Source organism: Gossypium raimondii, chromosome 8, assembly GCF_025698545.1.
Source record: "Gossypium raimondii isolate GPD5lz chromosome 8, ASM2569854v1, whole genome shotgun sequence".
NCBI lineage: Eukaryota > Viridiplantae > Streptophyta > Magnoliopsida > Malvales > Malvaceae > Gossypium > Gossypium raimondii.
In genome coordinates, this window is record NC_068572.1 from 6562871 (window position 1) to 6581153 (window position 18283).

Consider the following 18283-nt stretch of genomic DNA (forward strand, 5'->3'; position numbering starts at 1 on the left):
GCCATAACGTTTAAAACAGGTTAGGGAGGTTACATTTTCTTACTAAACAAGATTATTAATAAATTCATTAACATCTCATTTATCCTTTGTAATGTTGCAGTTAATTTAAATTTTCTCATCATTTGAAAATAATGTGTTCAAAATGAACTATAATAAGAAAGAGTTACCCACATTTTAAAATCATTAGTTTTACAACAATATTAATCATCTAGATGGTATGTATTACATTCTCAAAAACATAATTTGTCTAAAAGTATGATATAATAAGGGTCTGTTTGAATAGTACAAAGTAATTGAATGAAAGTGTAATTATTAGGGTAGTAATTACACTCTCTTGTAATTACATAGAATTGAAATTCTTTATACGCGTTTAGTTGACAAAGTGTAATTACATCGTAATTTTCTATGTCATGTTTGGTAGTACAAGTTGTAATTACACATATACATAATTTATATATTTAAAATATTAATCACTACAAAAATATTCAGTATGATAAAAATAGTTTTTAAACAAGTAACACAAATAAAATTAGATCATTATATATATTATGTTAGTCTAAAAAGTAGTTGATAATATAAATACTAAAAAAATAGCAGGAATAAACATCGTATGCAATTTTATCTAATTGTTCTAGTGCATATTTGTTGGGTTATTCCCTCTTTAATATTTAACATATGCTCTTTATTATCATATGTTGGTCATTGACTGAGTTCATCATCATCTGAATTTGGACCCGCGTTATTAAAATTATCAATATCTCTTTCTCCATGTACTCTATGAAGTATGGATTGTCTCAATTCCCCCTATGACTAGAGTTATGAAATATGCAAAATGCTAGTACGATCCAACCTTGATTTTTATGCTATACTAAGGTGATGTTGATATGAAAAATGTTTGTTTTAAAACAACAAATGTCTTCTCAACCACATTTTGAAGCCCCAAATGTCTCAAATTAAAGAGTCCATGAGTTGTCTATGGTGCTTGTGTCTAGCACCATTCTCTGAATGGTATCATACCTAATAATATGGTGCAAGAAAACTTTTTTTATTTGCATAATTAGCCTCTACCTTATAATATTTGAGTTCACAATTCAAATAGTTTATTAACTTTAATTATAAAATTTATATAAACTTAATTTGGAAAAAGGCTTATGCGAGTTAAATCTTTTTTATAATATGTAAATTAAGTAAAAAAGTTTTATAAATTATCTAAAACTTTCATAGCACTTTTATAAATAATATAAATTTTTCCATAACTTTAGAAATATAAGTTATAACAAAAAAATCTAGCATTTTTATAAATAAATATATTATTTTTTATAATATATAGCATGGACACATAAATAAATTATGTCCATATTTAATCATAACTTTTATAAATAAATATATTATGGCGCTTTTATAACAAATAAATTATTTTTATAATAATTTTTCCATAACTTTAAAAAATTTAGGATTTAAATAAAATACATAAATTATTTTATAATAATTTTATTAGAATTTTAATTTTCAGACTCCCCTAAAAATTGTAAAGTATAATTGGATGAGACCCATTAATTATAATTATTATCCAAACATAATATATTTATGCAATTATAAATAATTAAACTCAAGATTCCAAATTAACCGTTGTGGGATGACAGCAGCATGGAGTATCCCCACGAGTTTGACAATCAGATGATGAAACTAAGATTAGAAACCTAATGAAATTAGGGCAATGGTTGGTTGGAATATGATTTAGGGTATCTTGACTACGGAAAATTGATGGAAAAAGAAAACCTATATATAGTCAAATTCTTGCTTTACATATTTAAAATTGGTAAATTAATTAGGTTGAAAACATCCCATTGTTTTTATTTTTCAAATAAAAATTTATACCATAACCAGGCAGCCAAGTTTCCCGATCATTGCCCGAGTCTTCAGCTGCCAGAAGACAACCAAGTCGACAACAACAACCAAACGCGCATTTGGATTGGTTCTCTACTTCTGACATTTCTTTCAAATTATATTATAGGGTAAACTGCCAAATTGGTCATCCAATTTTTTGGATGCTTTTATTTTAGTCACCTAACTGTTAAATCTCCAGTGGCAGTTAACTTGTACACCCCATATCATGTTCACACTTTCATTTTGGCCACCCAACTTCTATGTTACTTTCATTTTGGTCACTCGAAAATACCTTTTTTTTAATATTAATTGAGGTAAAAAATATTAAGGATTAAAGTGAAAAAAATGGTAAAAACTAATTAAAATCATGCTTTAAAAATTGTCAAATTATACTTATTTAGCCCATTGAGTGAAGTTTTATTTTTTCAATATTGAAAATTTAAAATTTAAAACATAAAATCAATCAAATAAGTTATTGAAATTTTTTCCTTAAAGTGTCAATAAAATTTAGAATTTATGACAATGTGATAAGGAAGTATAATTTGACAAATTTTGATACATTATTTTAGTTTCTATTATTTTTTATTTTAATCTTTAATTTTTTTCCTAATTAAAATAAAAATTGTCTAAAAGTTAGGTGATTAAAATGAAACTATGAACATGATCTAGCGCGTACAGTTAACTAGGTGACTAAAATAATAAAAATATTTAAAATTTTAGTGACAAAATTACAAAGATTTCATTTTAAAAGACCAAAATGAAAGCTTTCTAAAACTTGGTCACCTAGGTAGTTGACGCTAAAACATAATACGAAAAAAGACAGACCAACTCAGTTTTCCATTTTCTTTCTTCTTTTTTTCCCCTCTATTTTCTTTCTCTTATCTTTTTCCCCCTCATTGTTTTTTCATCTAACTTTCTCAAATCCCAAACAAAAGACCCCTGGAAAAAAAAAGGGTTCTTTTTAGATTTTGAAATAAAGGCAGAAAAATGGTGAACTGGGAGCTAAACAGTTGCTGCAATAATGGCCAAGTTACCTTTCTGGTTACAATTGGTGTCTTCACTGTTGTCATTCTTGTTGTAAGCTTCTTTCTTGATTTTTTTTTCTCTTGTTTATAACGAAGATCATCTTTTTCTCTGCTATGCTTTTGGTTGTTTTAAGGAAACAATATAAACACGGTAAAAACAATGGGGTAATTTTGGTAAGAGCTCCATGGTTATGTTTGTTTGAAGGGTGATAGATCTACGGTTTAGTTGACTAAGCCATGATTGTTACTTTTAGTTTAAAATTTAATAAGTTTCTTGTTTTGGAGAAACCATCGAATTGATGGTAATTTGAATTTTGAAATAGATTAACAGTTTAAATAGTTTCTTGGTTTGCACGTTGAAGGAAATTGGGTTCTTTTCTGGGAGCATTTATGATTTACTTTTGTAATAATTGTTGTAAATCTGTTCATAAGGAACTCATAAATGCTATGGCATTTACAACAATTTTCATAAGCTGTTCATAAGGATGAGGATGCCAAGGTTTTAGGAGTTTTCTAGGAGGATTCACTGCAGTTGACTTTCTGTTAAAAGATACAGCATTCTTTGGAATTTGAACTGGTTGCCTATGTTTGCTTAAATGGATTGACCTAATGTTTCCCCCTGATTGTTGTAGCTATGGAGGACAGTGCTGTTGCTGCCGTTTAAGCTCATTACAGTATTCTTGCATGAAGCAAGTCATGCAATTGCCTGCAAACTTACCTGTGGTCATGTAAGAAATCCCTTTCCTTTATCACATATCATATGAAGAGTTTAAACATGTCTTTAATGTGATCATTAGATTTTGGCTGCTTAATTTTTCTACCTACTCATCTTGCTGGTTTTAATCTTTGGATTATGGTCTGCTCAATGATCAATGTTCCTTTTACTTAATGATGTAGGTAGAAGGGATCAAGGTTCATGCAGATGAAGGTGGAGTAACACAGACAAGAGGCGGTATATATTGGGTGATCTTACCTGCTGGATGTAAGTTTTTTCATCTCTAAACTCATCCTTTTTTTTTTCATGGTATGTGACATAAATGCTAGAACTAAGTAAGAAACACATTTTTATTTTATGAAATTTATGGAAAGATCCATTTACTCTTATTCGGACAAGATACAGCTCTCCTGCATTTATTATTTGTATGTAATCTGTATATGAGTGCATGATCAAGACATGTCTAATTTGAGTGCAAGTTTGTGGTCATTGGCTGCTTGTGTTTGCCATATTCTTGATGTTTCACTGAGGACAACTCGTCACATATGGAGTGACCGGCATACATATTTTCTTGATTTAAACTTTTATATACAAAGTTACCTATTCTTTTCCTTCCCTTTTTCCTATATAAACTAGTTTACCATTCTTTTCAAACTATTTATTGCATCTTTTTCAAACTACGTGGTCTTTCATCTAATACAAGTTGCTTTTTAGTGATACTTATGCTACTACAATTGCTTTTACATTCAGATCTTGGCTCATCATTTTGGGGGATGGCTTTGATTCTTGCATCCACAAATCTCCTCACTGCAAGAATAGCTGCTGGTTGTTTTCTTCTTGCTCTCGTTGTCGTGCTCTTTTATGCTAAAAATGTAAGATATCAAGGATTATGGTATTTCCTGATAAAAATTTGCATTAATATTTAGATACTTTCTTTCTTTCCTTTTTTATTTTGTATTCTTCAAAGAGTACTTTCAAACTTTTAACTTGTAATGTGTATGATTATTCAAACAGTGGACACTTCGAGGACTGTCCATTGGTGAGTACCCTTATAACCTTGTGGTGACTTGTGTTTTTATAACTAGGAGTTGAAGTTGAAGTGCTAACAATTTTGTCATATATAAATTGGATTCCTCAGGTTTTATTATTTTCCTTGCTCTAATTTGGTTTTTGCAAGAAAGGACAACAGTTCATATTCTCCGTTACGCCATTCTATTCATCGGTATAGGCTCTCTTGTCGGATTTTCTTTATCGTTCCCAAAGAACAATTTCATTCTACCATCTCTTCCGTGAAAAGAAATGTTGCTTATTTCTTATTTTGGAAATTGCAGGTGTCATGAACAGTCTGTTTTCAGTCTATGGTATGTCTCGGTGATGATGCTTCCTCTGACATTTTTTTTTCTTTCAATTAAGCATTAAATTTGAGGTGATTTTAATATTGTTGTATAGATATCTATGATGATCTAATATCTCGAAGAGTCAACTCCAGTGATGCCGAGAAGTTTGCCGAAATTTGTCCTTGCCCCTGCAATGGAGTTGGATGGGGGTTTATATGGTGAGAAACTGACACTTGAAGCATTGGCTGTCCTGTTTTCAATGATTATTTCTGTCTTGCTGCTCACATTCTTTTTGTACACTATTTGCAGGGGAATGATATCATTCATATTTCTCGGTGCATCAGTGTATCTAGGACTTCTCATCTTAGCTTGACCTGAGGTACAGCCTCCTTCTGAAAGGATATTTTTTCCTTTATTTGCTAGAACAGGTGATTTAGATTGAAATTTAAAGCAATAGCGTGAGGCAATGTTATATTGGAGCATCTGTGAACATTGCTATAGTTGAGTGGAAGTGAAATATGCATGATGTTGTTATTGTTCCATTAAGCTGCTCTGACATTTAAGGAACCTGGCTTTACTCTATAATTCAACTATAGGCTATCTAGCTGCAAGGTGATTGATGATATCTTTGTTTTTTAAGTTGAAATCCGTGCTTTATTCAGCATTGCTTCTTAAAAAGTGGTAGTTTGCTGTAATCTAGTATAAACATGAATCTATCTGATTGGTATTTATTAAATTGATTTGAAAGAAAAGGCTATAAATCATGGTTTTAAAAATCTCAAGCTGTTTCTTTTTCTTCTATTGTCATGTCTTGAATTTGCCATTTTAATTTCAATTTCAGGTTCTGGGATTGGTTGAAAGTCATCTTGGTACCGGCAAGTTATTATTGTACATCATTCAGCACTGTGTTAAAATGGAGGATGCCATTTTTCCTTATTCAGAACATAGTTTATTTGTTTGTAATTTGATTCATCATTCATCCAGCAATGTATTGTTGTGCAATTCTGTTTTTGGTATTAGATAATAACAGCTTGGCTTCATTCTTTGTAACCCTTTCTCATTTGGGCTCAGATTCATTTTCTTTTCAGACTGTACTAGACTAGACCATATTGTAAAGTAATATTATTTACAGGTTTAATTCATTTTCAGCCCATCATTCTGAATGCTAAGGTTGCAAATATGAGTTTTGGAGGGTTAGTTTTATTTGCAAATATATTTAACACCATAATATACCCAGTATCATACTTGCAGATTTGAGGGCAAAACACCACTCTTTTTACATGGTAATACCGAAGATATTTTACTCATTCATTTCACATTTAAATAAAGGAAAAATGGAACATACCAATTTCAATTTGCAATGTCAGGCATGAATTAAATAAGTTGTTGATTTGGTCTAACAAAATCATGATGTCATCCTCATTTAATGGAAAAGATCAAGTTTTCTATAATGATTTCTTTTAATGGGTTGTTTTTATGAACATAACCATCTGAGGAAGAACTAGGAGAGAAAATCTCAACACAGCCATGAATATGAATTCAATGAACACCACGTACACCAGAGCCTATAATAGCCTGTGAGACATTTTACGCATCAAATACGACCAAATAACTGCATGTTACGGTCAGAAAGAAAACAGAAAACACTAGTCACTCTGAAGCAGCGTCACACCACCTATCACTTTGAACAAAAACAACCAAACATCAAGTCATGTTGGAGAAAGAACCAAGTAAAACAAGTATACATTTTGTATTTGCTGCTTAGCCCAGAGAAATGTGCAAATGTTCAACTGCACACAGACAAGACAAACAATAGCAGGAAACAAGCCTGGCAAGTCACGTAATTATTCAATCTCTCTTCTTTCCTCTCATATTTCCCAACCACAAGTATTAAATTTGTCAATGTGAGGACAGACTACTCCTCATATATTTAACTCCACATGGTAACTACATCAGAAACCAGCCCACCCAGCAGGTTGGGAAACTGGATTACTCTCCTTTATTTTTGATTCGCGTTGGGAACTACTTCCTTCATTTATCATTGATTTTAATCTCTGGGAGCTGGCCGTAGGGGCAGCTGTAAAGTTATCTGCACCAAAACCCCATGTTTCCATACCAAAAGTTGCTTGAGCAGCATGCATGTTTGAGTGACCATTTCTAGTTCTAACTGACTGGACATTATCCTTTGAAAGAGGTTGCTGCTGCTGCGGTTTGGCATCCTCTGGAAAAGCCTGCCATGGCTTTGCTTCTGGGCTAGCAGTTTTCCAGTTACCAGCTTTTTCTTGTGTGAATTCCGAAAATGTTCCTTCAACCTTCTCTCCCTGCGATGAAACAAATAGGTCAATCAAGAGCATAACCAACAGGTAGATATGTGATTGGAAAAAGTTCATGTATACGCATACAAATAGGAAAAAAAAAAAAAGAAGAAGAAAACTGTACCAGACTTCCCGGTGAGTTATGATATCTTGAAGTACTTTTATTAGGAGATGGAGTTCTAGCAGCTAGAGTTTGCTTGAGCTCCTGTATTTCCTGCCGCTGAGAACGACAAATTGCAGATAACTTTTCAAATTTCATGGTCATCTCAGCCTTCTCCAAGTTGGATTGTTTTAGCTGTTCTTTCAGCCTCACTATTTCAGCCTCCAATGCTTTTTCTTTTCCAGTATTTTTATTAATAATTCCAGAACTGATCTTATTACTATCAAATTCAGCAACAAAGGTGTTAAACGCCTCATCTTGAAAAGAAGTGGTGGTATCCTTGTTCTCAAAAAAATTAATTTCAATGTCTTTACTAAGGCCATCTTCAGGCTTGTGTGATTTATCAGGCATACTTCGAGCAGGAGAATGTGTTTGTACAGTTTCCCCTCTTATAGGACTCCTCTTATGTTTAACTGAGCTATAGCTGGTCGGATCTTCGTCATATTTGGGTCTGCTCTTCTCTTCAGCAACATCTGCGTCCTTTGCATGCTGAGTAGACCAAAAAGCACCAAGCTGTCCGCCACTTGCCCTTAAGCCAGGCTGTGGTGAGGTTTTAGCTGGTTCCCCAACTGGAGGGGATGGGGGGCTTCTAGAAGGCATCTGAGGTGATCTATTTGAAGACCTTGGAACACCTGCTAAATTGGCACAAAGAATCCATTCAAGTTCAAAGAAAACTAATGTCTAAGCCTCCAATATTCAAACTTTTTCTATCTATAATCTTCAATAACTCATCCCACACGCCAGTGTCTACCATAGCAAGATGCAGTTAAATTTAATACAAATATTAGACCTTCAAGTGGAGAACTGAACTGTCAATTGGTATAAATCGTCACCTTCAGTAGATGGCATTTCAGGTGGCCGATCAGGTAAAGACTTCTGTAGAGCAGCAGGCAACTGCTCATTAACACGAAACCAGACCTGTCATCATGGGAGAAAAATCCCAACATCAGTTAACACGATGTTAGATCTCTGCCAAAGATTAACATGGGCATAGACTATCTAAAACTAACCTAAATTCAAGGATGAATGACCAATCAAGCAAAGTGCTTGCCTGTGTGATGTCAGGTCTGTCAACAGGTGATGCTTGAAGCATGTCTTTAATTAGGTTTGTAATTGAAGAGCTGTATTTTGGTAAATCTGGAATCCGGTAGTTCCCATTTAAGATTTGTAACTTTGATTCACCGTCGAATGCATTCTTGAAGTAGCAAATTCGAAAGAGGAGACACCCAAGGGCCTGCAACATGACATAGCAGCTGCAGTTTGTACTTGGCATATCTAATCTAATACATCTAGATGTCACATGAAAATGCTTACCCATATATCCACCTTTTCATTTATAAGTTCTCTCCGGAACAGATCCCACATCTATTCCAACAAAAGAATGAACATATAAATTAACTATTTTAACCACCACAAGTTTTAAAATCTAATAAAAATAATAGTTGTTCATTCAACCTCAGGGGCTCTATAGGCAGGTGTGGTGTGCTTCCTGATATTGTCTTCTTCTATACCCATTTCTTCAGGCTTCTCAAGACGCTTGTGATTGGTTGATGTGCTCCCGAAATCACACAACTTCCATAATCCATCAGAACCCAACAGAATGTTCTCAGCTTTCAAGTCCCTGCAAAAATCAAAATGCCAAGTAAAGAAACATGCACCTGAGAGCAGTTATAACGAACTTGGAAAAGATTTCTGACTTTAGGCCTTATAAATTGGGATCATGGCATCTTTTTTTATTTGATCATATTTTCATTTCTCTTATTCACGTGTGAAGGGGAAAAAAGGCTGGCGTGTGGCAGTACCACATAACAGATGTACAAAGCAATCCAAAGCTACAAAAAATTTTTTAAGTTAAACTTCAATGAAAGGTAAAAGCTCAATTCGAAGTTCATGTGCTCAACCTAAAAACTTGAGGAGCTTTAGGACCAAATACCTGTGAGCAATTGGCGGGGACTGGCAATGCATTGCAAAGACTGCATTGCAGATATGCAAGAAAATGTTAAGAATCTGTTTCTCCTCAAAATAGGCAGTTCCTCTGGTTTCTAAGCAATTAACAAGAGATTTATCACAAAATTCCATGACAAGAAGGGCTTCCTTGGTCCTTCCCATATCCAAGATCGTATGCGCATAAAGTGTGATGACGTTCGGGTGTCCTTGAAGTGATTTCAACACACTGATCTCCTTGACAACCAACTCCAATGACTCTTGATCATTGCATATGATGTGCTTCAAAGCATACTGCTTTGAAGCATGTAGAGCATCCTTAGCTAAGTAGACACAAGAGAAGCCACCCTCGGCAATAACATTCCGAACATGAAGTTTAAGATTGGCAACGTCAAGGGTTCGGCCCTCGAGCCCTGCAGGCTCTTTTTGCAAAAATGGCTTGAACCTCCACATTGTTGGTAGAATGAACCCACAAAAGATGAAATACGAGAAACCCCGATCGACTATAATTAAGGGTATCTAAAACAGAGCAATACCAAAAACAAAAAAGGGAAATTACTAATATGAAATAGAAAGATGACGAAAGGATGATAGTTATTAATTATAATAGAGTGGCTAACCTAAGAAAACAATTATTAATGAATGCACATATAACAACAGCAGATCTAAATACACTTCAATATTGGGGGTAGCACAAAACAAGCAAATTGCAATCAAGATCTCAATTTTCATCCAGACCCAAAACCCGGATATCTTCAATCACTTCCATTACTTGATGGGTATTATTATTATTGCTTCCAAATTTGTGTGTGGATCGAGTGGTGGGTAGCAAAAGAATGGGTGGGCAGCTACGTAGGTAAATCAATAAAAATGAATCTAAAGAGGAAGAAGAAGAAGAACATGGAGAATGTACCTGGTTAGATCAAGTAGAGTGAAGGAAGGACTTGATAGAAACAGATGATCCAGAATTGAGTAAAGATGACCCAGAAGAGAAGATGTGGTTTCTGCTTTTGCTTTTGCTTAAAGATCTGATTTTTGAGACCTTTTTTGTCTTTGCGCGTTGCCTTATTCCTCAATATTAAAAATTATCCTAATAAATAGATACATCCATCAAACACTACTCCTAACTCCTAATAATTTTCATAACCAAAAAAATACAAGAATAATCCTCATTTTCCAAATTTTCAAAAATAAATAAATTAACAAATCAAGAAATTAACTTTTACAGATCATTAATACAACATTATATTTTATATTTATGTATTCACATGGTGTACTTATATATATACAACTGAAATAAATCAAATTTTATTTTACATAATAAATGGAAATTCATTATATGGATATGAGATGTATCCTTTCTAAAAATATGCAATCTTTTTATTTAATAAAAACAATTCCAAAGCTATAATTTAATATTTATATATAAATAATTTTGTTACAAAAAGTTGCTTGTTACATACGGAACCAGACTTGGAACATATAGATTTGAGGTAGTTTGTCGGCTAGTTATTGGAGGGGTAGGGTGTATGTATGTAACCAAGTAACATGCCTTGCCCTGAACCCAACATCTGCTATGTTGGCTGAGGCGCCCTTTTTTCAAGGCGAAACCCATGGCTTTTAAATTTTCATTTGTTTCTCATTTCTTTATAAAAACTATATAGTTAAAGAATTTAATTTTCATTAGATTTTAATTTTAGGCATTGAAAAATAAAATTGTTTTTATTTTTATCATTTGTTCTTAATTTTAATATAAATTTTTAGTTTTATATGAAAAAACTCATGTTTTTAAGTGAAACTTTTTCCTTTTCTTTTAAGAATTAATTTTAGTTTTTTTCTCATAAAAGAGAACTCGAGATTTTTCAATGAATTATTTAACTATTTATAAGAAAAAAATTAATCTTTTAATTTCATTTAATTTTTTTCCTACAAAAGAAAAAACTTGAGAGTTTACAGTGAATTACTTAGATATTTATAAGAAAGACTTTAGATTTTAACAAGGAAAAATTATTTTATTTTTAATTTACCTTTTCTCTCTTTTAATTTAATGTTAGTTTTCTTTTCTCGTAACAATGGAAAAATTTTGGGTTTTCCATTTAATTACTTGAGTTTTTACAGAATTTGAGTTATAGGAAAAATTGAGTTTCATCTTTATAGCTGAATCATTCAATTTTCTGTAAAAATATAAGGTTTTTTTAAATAACATTATTTTTAGAAAATGATAAGTGACTAAAATGAAAATAATTTTTAACGGTAGTGTTTAAAATGAAAATTTTTACTTTTTAGGATTCAATATGAAAACTTATAAAAGTTACATTACTAACTTGGCATCTACTCTCTTTTTTTCTTAACACAAAAGAAAAGTAGTAAATCTTTTATTTGTTTTGGTGATAGAGAAAATATGAGAGGAACATTGATTGGAATATATGACCTTGTGCCTCATGACTTATGACCAACCGTAGTACCTATGTCTAGGCTTTAAGTTGTGAAAGTAGAAAGCAGGCTACAAGTAAATAGTTAGGGGTCATATGGCCCTGCATCTGCATGTAGGCCTACTAAGCTATATGAACCCTACAACAATATATTGGGCATTTGGCAACACTATCTATTCCGTAGGGCTTTCATTTTTGGATGAATGGTAATACAAAGTACTCCAAATGAATTGGGATTTTTTAGCTCCCTAAGGGCTTTGGTCTTTTTAATTAAAATGGAGAAATTATGTTTTGATATTTTCCTAAATTTAATAATCAATCAAAATTATTTACTTTGAATTTAAAATTTTATAATTTTATTCCAATCTCTACTACAATTGATATAATTTTTAGAATGTGATAAATATTTAATATTATTATGAAGGAGGACATCTGGCATGATGAAAAGTTATTACTTTTAAATAATTTAATTAATTGAAATGTGATTTCAATTTTGGTATGCAAAATTAATTTATTTTCATTAAAATGTAACATTGATTTGGGAGTTACTTCCTATATTAAATTATTCATTATTAAAAAAATAAATATACAATTATTGCTTGTTTTGGTTCTTTGATATCTACCATTTTAATTTATTATTTCAATGTAAGTAAATAATTCTTTTTCTTTTTATAAATATTTTCTAAAATATATTTTTCATTAAATTAAATTTTAGCATAAAGATAATTTCAAACTATATACAGAATATACTTAAATTTATATATGTAATGTAATGAGGAAAATTTGTAAATAGTATATCTTTACAATCTTGAATCAATACGCGATTTGTTTTTCAAATGTATTCATGTAACAAATTTAATTAAAATGAGAAAAAAATCATATATTGTGGATAAATTCAAATATTTGTTAATAATAAATATTATTAAAAATATTTAATTTAAATATTTTTAGTAATAAAAATTATTGAAAATATTAAATTATATGAATATTTTTTATTTAATGAAAATGATTTTGTGAAGAAAATCGCATTAAAGGAAAGGTGTTGACTATACTAAACTTATTATTTTAACTTGATTTTATTAAGGCTTAATTGAATAATTAACTCTCAAATTATACCACTTTTTTAAGTTAGGTATCTAAATTTCTTTTATAAAACCATCTACTTAAACTTTATTTCCTCGACCAATCAAAAGTTGACACGTAATTAAAATTTTATTTTCCTTAATTTAACTAAAAAACAGAAAAAATAAATTAATTAAAAATATCCTCTCTCCATCTTCGTCTTCCCCATCTCCATCCACCATTTCCCTTCCCCTTCCCTCTTTCAAACAGAACCAACATCATTCCCTCCCCCCTCTCTCTGCTCCAAATCATCACCATAAACCTCAAAAAAAAAAACTATAACAAAACTAGTAGTTTGCAAAAGAAACCCAATCCAAGCTTTGACTGAAACAACTCGTGAGTTTAAAGCATTCTTGGCTGATGAAAAACCTGAATACTGACTGGACGACGGCAATAAGTTTGGGGATTTATCCTTCTCTATTTTTTAGAAATAAAAAATAAAAAAGAAAACTCTAAATTTTGAGTTGAATCTCCAAATATTTTTTTGAAATAAAACCCAAGCAGAAACAAAAACCATAAGAAAAGCAAAGATCTAAAATTCTCTCTCTGAAATATCTATTCTCTCATGAAGTATATCAGAGAAGGGGACTGGACTAGTGCGCCGGTTCCGCCGGCGGTGGCTGATCGGAGGGTCAAAATTATAGGTCCAGTGGAGAGGAAGATGATCAACAGCGCTCTTAACTCGGGAGCTATAGTGTAAGTTATATGACAGTTTTGAATTTGTCTTCCATTTGTTTGATAAATTGCTCAGTTGAAATTTGTTTTCCTTCAGTTGTTAACGTTTATTTCGGGTTAATTTGACCTTTATTTTCTTTTAAGACTTTTCCCATGAAATGAACAAGAAAGAAGGAAAGTAGAATAACTGTTTTGAATTTCGAGAGTTACCTAACTCTAATAAAAATATTTTGTCAATTTAGTAATTTATTTGAATAATAAAAAATTTAAAATGATTAAAATAGGAAATATACTATTTTAAAGTTTTATAGTAGAAGTTGATAATAACAATAGAACAATTGTAAAATATTAAGAAAAAAATGACGGGCAAAGAAAGAAAAAATTATTAATGTTGAAAACTAGATGATACAAGAATAGTTCGATTACATTTGCTTAAAATTATTTAAAATTTTAATTGAACAGTGCCATTAATTAATCAATTTAATTAGGAAAATTATTAAAATGTTTTTTATATTTAAAATAAGTGATATATATTTTGGTACATTATAAATGGGATGTTATTATTAAAACTTGAACCCTAGATATTAAATGTCAATACCCAGTTTTTGGGTTGTTGACATTTAAAATAAGCTATGTTATTCGAGAGTGCATATGATTGGATTTGAACCCATGCCAAATGCATCAAGAAAATTATAAATTTACCATTCAGCTCATGCTTTACTTTGATATTTTTTTTACATTTATCGTGAAAAAAAGTTAAACCTGAGGAGATATAGAATTGCAGATGGGCTTGGAGCAGAGAAAAGGGAAAGATAATCACATGAAAGTACTTCTATAATATTATTATACAGACGGGTATTTAGTCCTTTTCTTTCTCCTAATATATTATCCTATCATTCCCATGCGTTTGTTTATATGTTATATTCTTACAATCAAATTCCCAACTTTCTCCGTGATCACTCTATTATTTTATTCTTAATATTTTTGGAAACATGGGTAAAATGATTTTGAATTTAGATTTTGAAATTTTAAATTCTTTATTTAGATAATAAATAAAATGTTCAATTTGAATTCGGACAAATTCAAAATTTTGAATTTTAAAATTTATTTTAAAAAGCATGAGAAATTTTTGTTCTCTCTTCTTTCACACTTCCTTCAAAACCCAAACAATAAATATTTAATTTTACTTATAATATATCATCAACAAAGCTCAACATTTTTAGAATTGGATCGGTAGGCGAACTAGTCAGACTATCGGTTCTTTTATGGTGCTTGAAATATGTTGGCATTGGGATTATTGGTTGTGATATTGAATGATGTATTGTTGACTTTTGAGCATGTAAATTTTGATTGATGTTAGATTATTTTGGTATTTTAAAAGTAGATTTGTTAGTTCAATAAGTTAAACTGCATAATAGATTAGAGGTAATTATTCTTTATGTAAATGTGTACGATCTATGTCAAATGATAGATAGATTGTATAGATGTTTGTAGATAAATAGTGCTTGAATCAATTGTTATTCATTGGGGTAAATGTAGGCATGATTGAAATTGTGTATCGTGATATGTTTAGGGATAACCTAAGGCATTGTTTGACTAGTTAAGAGCTTAAATGACTAACATTGATGATATGTTATCCCTAGATCCCATGATTTGAGCCTCAAAATTATCCTTTCTTGATGAACCTATATTTGTGAAACCTTGAGCTTAAACTAAGTTAAAAACTCAACCCTTCTCTGTCCTTGATCTTAAAATGCACTTTGAAATGAACGTTGGGGCATGGATGTTGAGGGTTAGGTAGAGACATTTTGGTGGTTTCAAATTGTTCTTGAGAGAAAAGAGAAGAGATTGTTTAATATGGTGTGTATAGACTCTTGCTAGATATAAAAAAAATTGAGTGAATAAAAGCAATGTAAGGGTTAAAAGCAAAGTGAATAAAAAACATTGTGAGTGAAAGCATGAACATTTTTAGCAAACACTTAAACGAAAAATCATTTTTGAGCTTGAAAGATATGTTTCATTTCGTAATGGGTTAGTACTCGCTAGCTTTTTGTATGCACTAATATTGAACAATATCTTCTATTTCTTTGAAGAGATAAGGAAGGTGAGAGAAGGAGAAATAAAATGGTGAGCTTAATGACTACTTTGGAGATAAATGGGAAACAATGTCATGTGTTTTACTGTTTCTAGTGCTTGAAACCGTTTCAAGCTATCTTTGTGTTTGAAATCCAAATCGTCCTAAGCCTCTAAATGTTACGAGCCTAGAAGACCTATGTGACCTAAACATTTCCTTTGCACGATTTTTTTATTTGTTTATAATTAGCTTAATGAATGCTTTTGATTCTTATTTTGTGTCTACTACGTATCTATATAGTTTATGTTGATGAATCACATAATCAAGTATTTGTTCATTTGAATTGCCTCTAGGTTTGTTATTTCTTAACTTAGTGAACTAGGTATATTTGCTTGAGGAATACTTAAGTTAGTTAAACATCAATCTTAAGTTGTATGCGAGAAATGTCTTGTATGAATTCAATATTTGAATATTACTATGCTTCTTATTGGTCAACATATTCCAAAGGTTGTCTTATGCTGTTTTGTGTGTTTGCTTGAGGATAAACAAACACTTAAGTGTGAAGGAGTTCGAGCCTAATTTGACACGTCAAATTAGGCTCTCCAATACACTTGATGAACTTATTCTCAAGCAATTTAAGTGTCTTTTTTTAGGTTTTTGTCAATTTTTAGTTCTAAGCATTAATAAACGTTATTGTTTAGTTTTACACCCTTTTGACACCCAAATTGGCTAAACATGCCATGAGGAACCTAACAATGTGATTGAGTTGGTGTAGGGAAACAATAAGGGCTCAAACTCGAGGAGAATGTCATTCAGAGTGAGTACCAAAACACAAATGCCATGGAAGTTATGATATCCTTGAAGGTGTTGAAGTGAAGAAATTGAGTCATTTTCCAGTGGTATCGCGACATCGATGGATGGTATTGCGACTTCGAGACCCCCAAGGCCCCGATTTGGCTACTGCTTTGGGTATTACGACACTGAAGGTTGGGTGTCGCGATACCGTTGCCTGACAGGTGAAAAACTACAGGGGCAATTTTGTGTCCAAACAAGCTTAAATCTTTTTTTCATTTGAGGGCATAACGGTTAATGCTAGGTTAAATGTTATTATATTATAAATACTACTTTATAAGCTTTGAAAGGCAGATTTTTGTGGGCTGAACATTTCCCCTTAATTTTTCATAGTTTTAGGTTAGATTTTCTTTTATTTTCATTTTTAGATTAGGTTTAGAATATATTTTATTTTTGTTGTTTTCTATTTCTTCTTTTAAATTTACAAAAACGGACTTTAAAATTGCTTACATGCAAGGGGCGATTATTGAACAATGTTGAAGATTTCATTTTCCTTCTCCCATGGTGTTTGAATGGTGGAGGAAGATGAGAATGAAAATTCTCTTTCCTTCCACCTTTATGCTCTTTTATTATAACATATATTACTATAATTTTAATTAAATCAACATATATTTCTAATAAAAACACAAGCATTAACCGTCCCTAACAATTATAAATGGGCTAATTGCCTCTTAGATCCTTGGATAATTACTAATTAAGCTTTTTAACTAACAAAAATCAATAGCAATTAACTTTTACGATCTTTATGATTTAGTCCTTGTACCCTAATTAATCATCCAATCATTAAAATTTTTGGATCAAAATTCAATTCACCTATATAGAAAACTCCGTAAATTTTTTTAAAAAAATATTTACAAGCTTGATTTATGAAAACGAGGCCTGATACCTCATTTCCAAAACCACTAACTTTAGCGTCAAACCATTTGTACTTTAAATAACTGTCCAATTAGCAAAGTCATCAGATCAAAATTCAATATAGCTGTAACAGGCCAATTTAGCCCGGGCTTGATTTACAAACAAAAAAATAAATTATTACAAGCCCCCAAAAAAATTACAAATGACCCAAAATAAATAAAAACCTAATGGCCCAAATGTCCCACTATCTTAAGCTAGCAGGAAACCCTAGCTCTTGCCTTGCGCCGTACCCTCTGCTGCCGCCCACGTGCCTCTGTAGTGCGCCCATCGCCCGAGGCCTGGCCGCCTTGCACCGAAATGGCAAGGGCCTCTCCGTTGACTTCGCTAAAACCTGCAAACAAACCAAAAAGAAACAACAGAGAAACAGTGGTAGAGATGAAGGCAAACAATGTAAAGCATTTGGCTATAAAAGCCACAAATTCAATGTAATTTGGAGGCAAAAATTGAAATAAAAAAAAGAGAAAAATTGAATACAAAATTTTTTAAACAAAAGGTGATCCCTTTACTCTCTTTTTTTATTTTATTTTTTACTCTTAAGTCTCTTGTATTTTACATGTAAAAATAAAATAATAAAAAGAAAAGAAAGAAACCCACCTGATTCGTTTTGCTTACTCGCCGGAACTTTTTCCAGCGTCGAAATCGGTTAAAAAGGGGGTTAAAAGTTTCTTCCTTTTTCTATTTTTTGGGTATTTTAGCCTCAAATTTGGGCTCTATTCAAAAAAAGAGGCTAAAAAATAGGGTTTTGTTTTTTTCGACCACTGCAGACAGCGGCGTCGTCATTGGTGACCGGTACGACGGCCGATGGCCAGATCTTTGACCAGAGCCCAGAG

At 31.6% G+C, this 18283-nt stretch overlaps 2 protein-coding genes across 4 annotated transcripts; one reads left to right on the top strand and one right to left on the bottom strand.

Annotated features, from left to right (window-relative positions):
* The first annotated feature begins 2709 nt into the window (after positions 1–2709).
* On the top strand, positions 2710–6127 carry LOC105790560 (uncharacterized). The gene is made up of 10 exons (XM_012618225.2): positions 2710–2964; positions 3545–3640; positions 3810–3894; positions 4378–4499; positions 4642–4666; positions 4766–4849; positions 4959–4988; positions 5077–5182; positions 5274–5343; positions 5806–6127. The coding sequence occupies exons 1-9, from the start codon at positions 2875–2877 to the stop codon at positions 5335–5337; spliced, it is 702 nt and encodes a 233-aa protein (XP_012473679.1). The 5' UTR covers positions 2710–2874; the 3' UTR covers positions 5338–5343; positions 5806–6127.
* Positions 6128–6695: 568 nt separating this feature from the next.
* On the bottom strand, positions 6696–10462 carry LOC105790559 (uncharacterized). Of its 3 annotated transcripts, none has more exons than XM_012618223.2 (8): positions 10297–10462; positions 9373–9902; positions 8895–9060; positions 8754–8804; positions 8491–8673; positions 8273–8357; positions 7404–8071; positions 6696–7285 (listed from the first exon to the last, which is right to left on the bottom strand). In XM_012618223.2, exons 2-8 carry the CDS (start codon positions 9834–9836, stop codon positions 6917–6919), a joined length of 1986 nt encoding a protein of 661 aa, XP_012473677.1. In that variant the 5' UTR covers positions 9837–9902; positions 10297–10462; the 3' UTR covers positions 6696–6916. The 3 variants fall into 3 exon arrangements, with proteins under 3 accessions (XP_012473677.1, XP_012473675.1, XP_012473676.1); XM_012618221.2 differs by having other exon boundaries at positions 7404–8074; XM_012618222.2 differs by lacking the exon at positions 10297–10462 and adding an exon at positions 10004–10244 and having other exon boundaries at positions 7404–8074.
* Positions 10463–18283: the final 7821 nt, after the last annotated feature.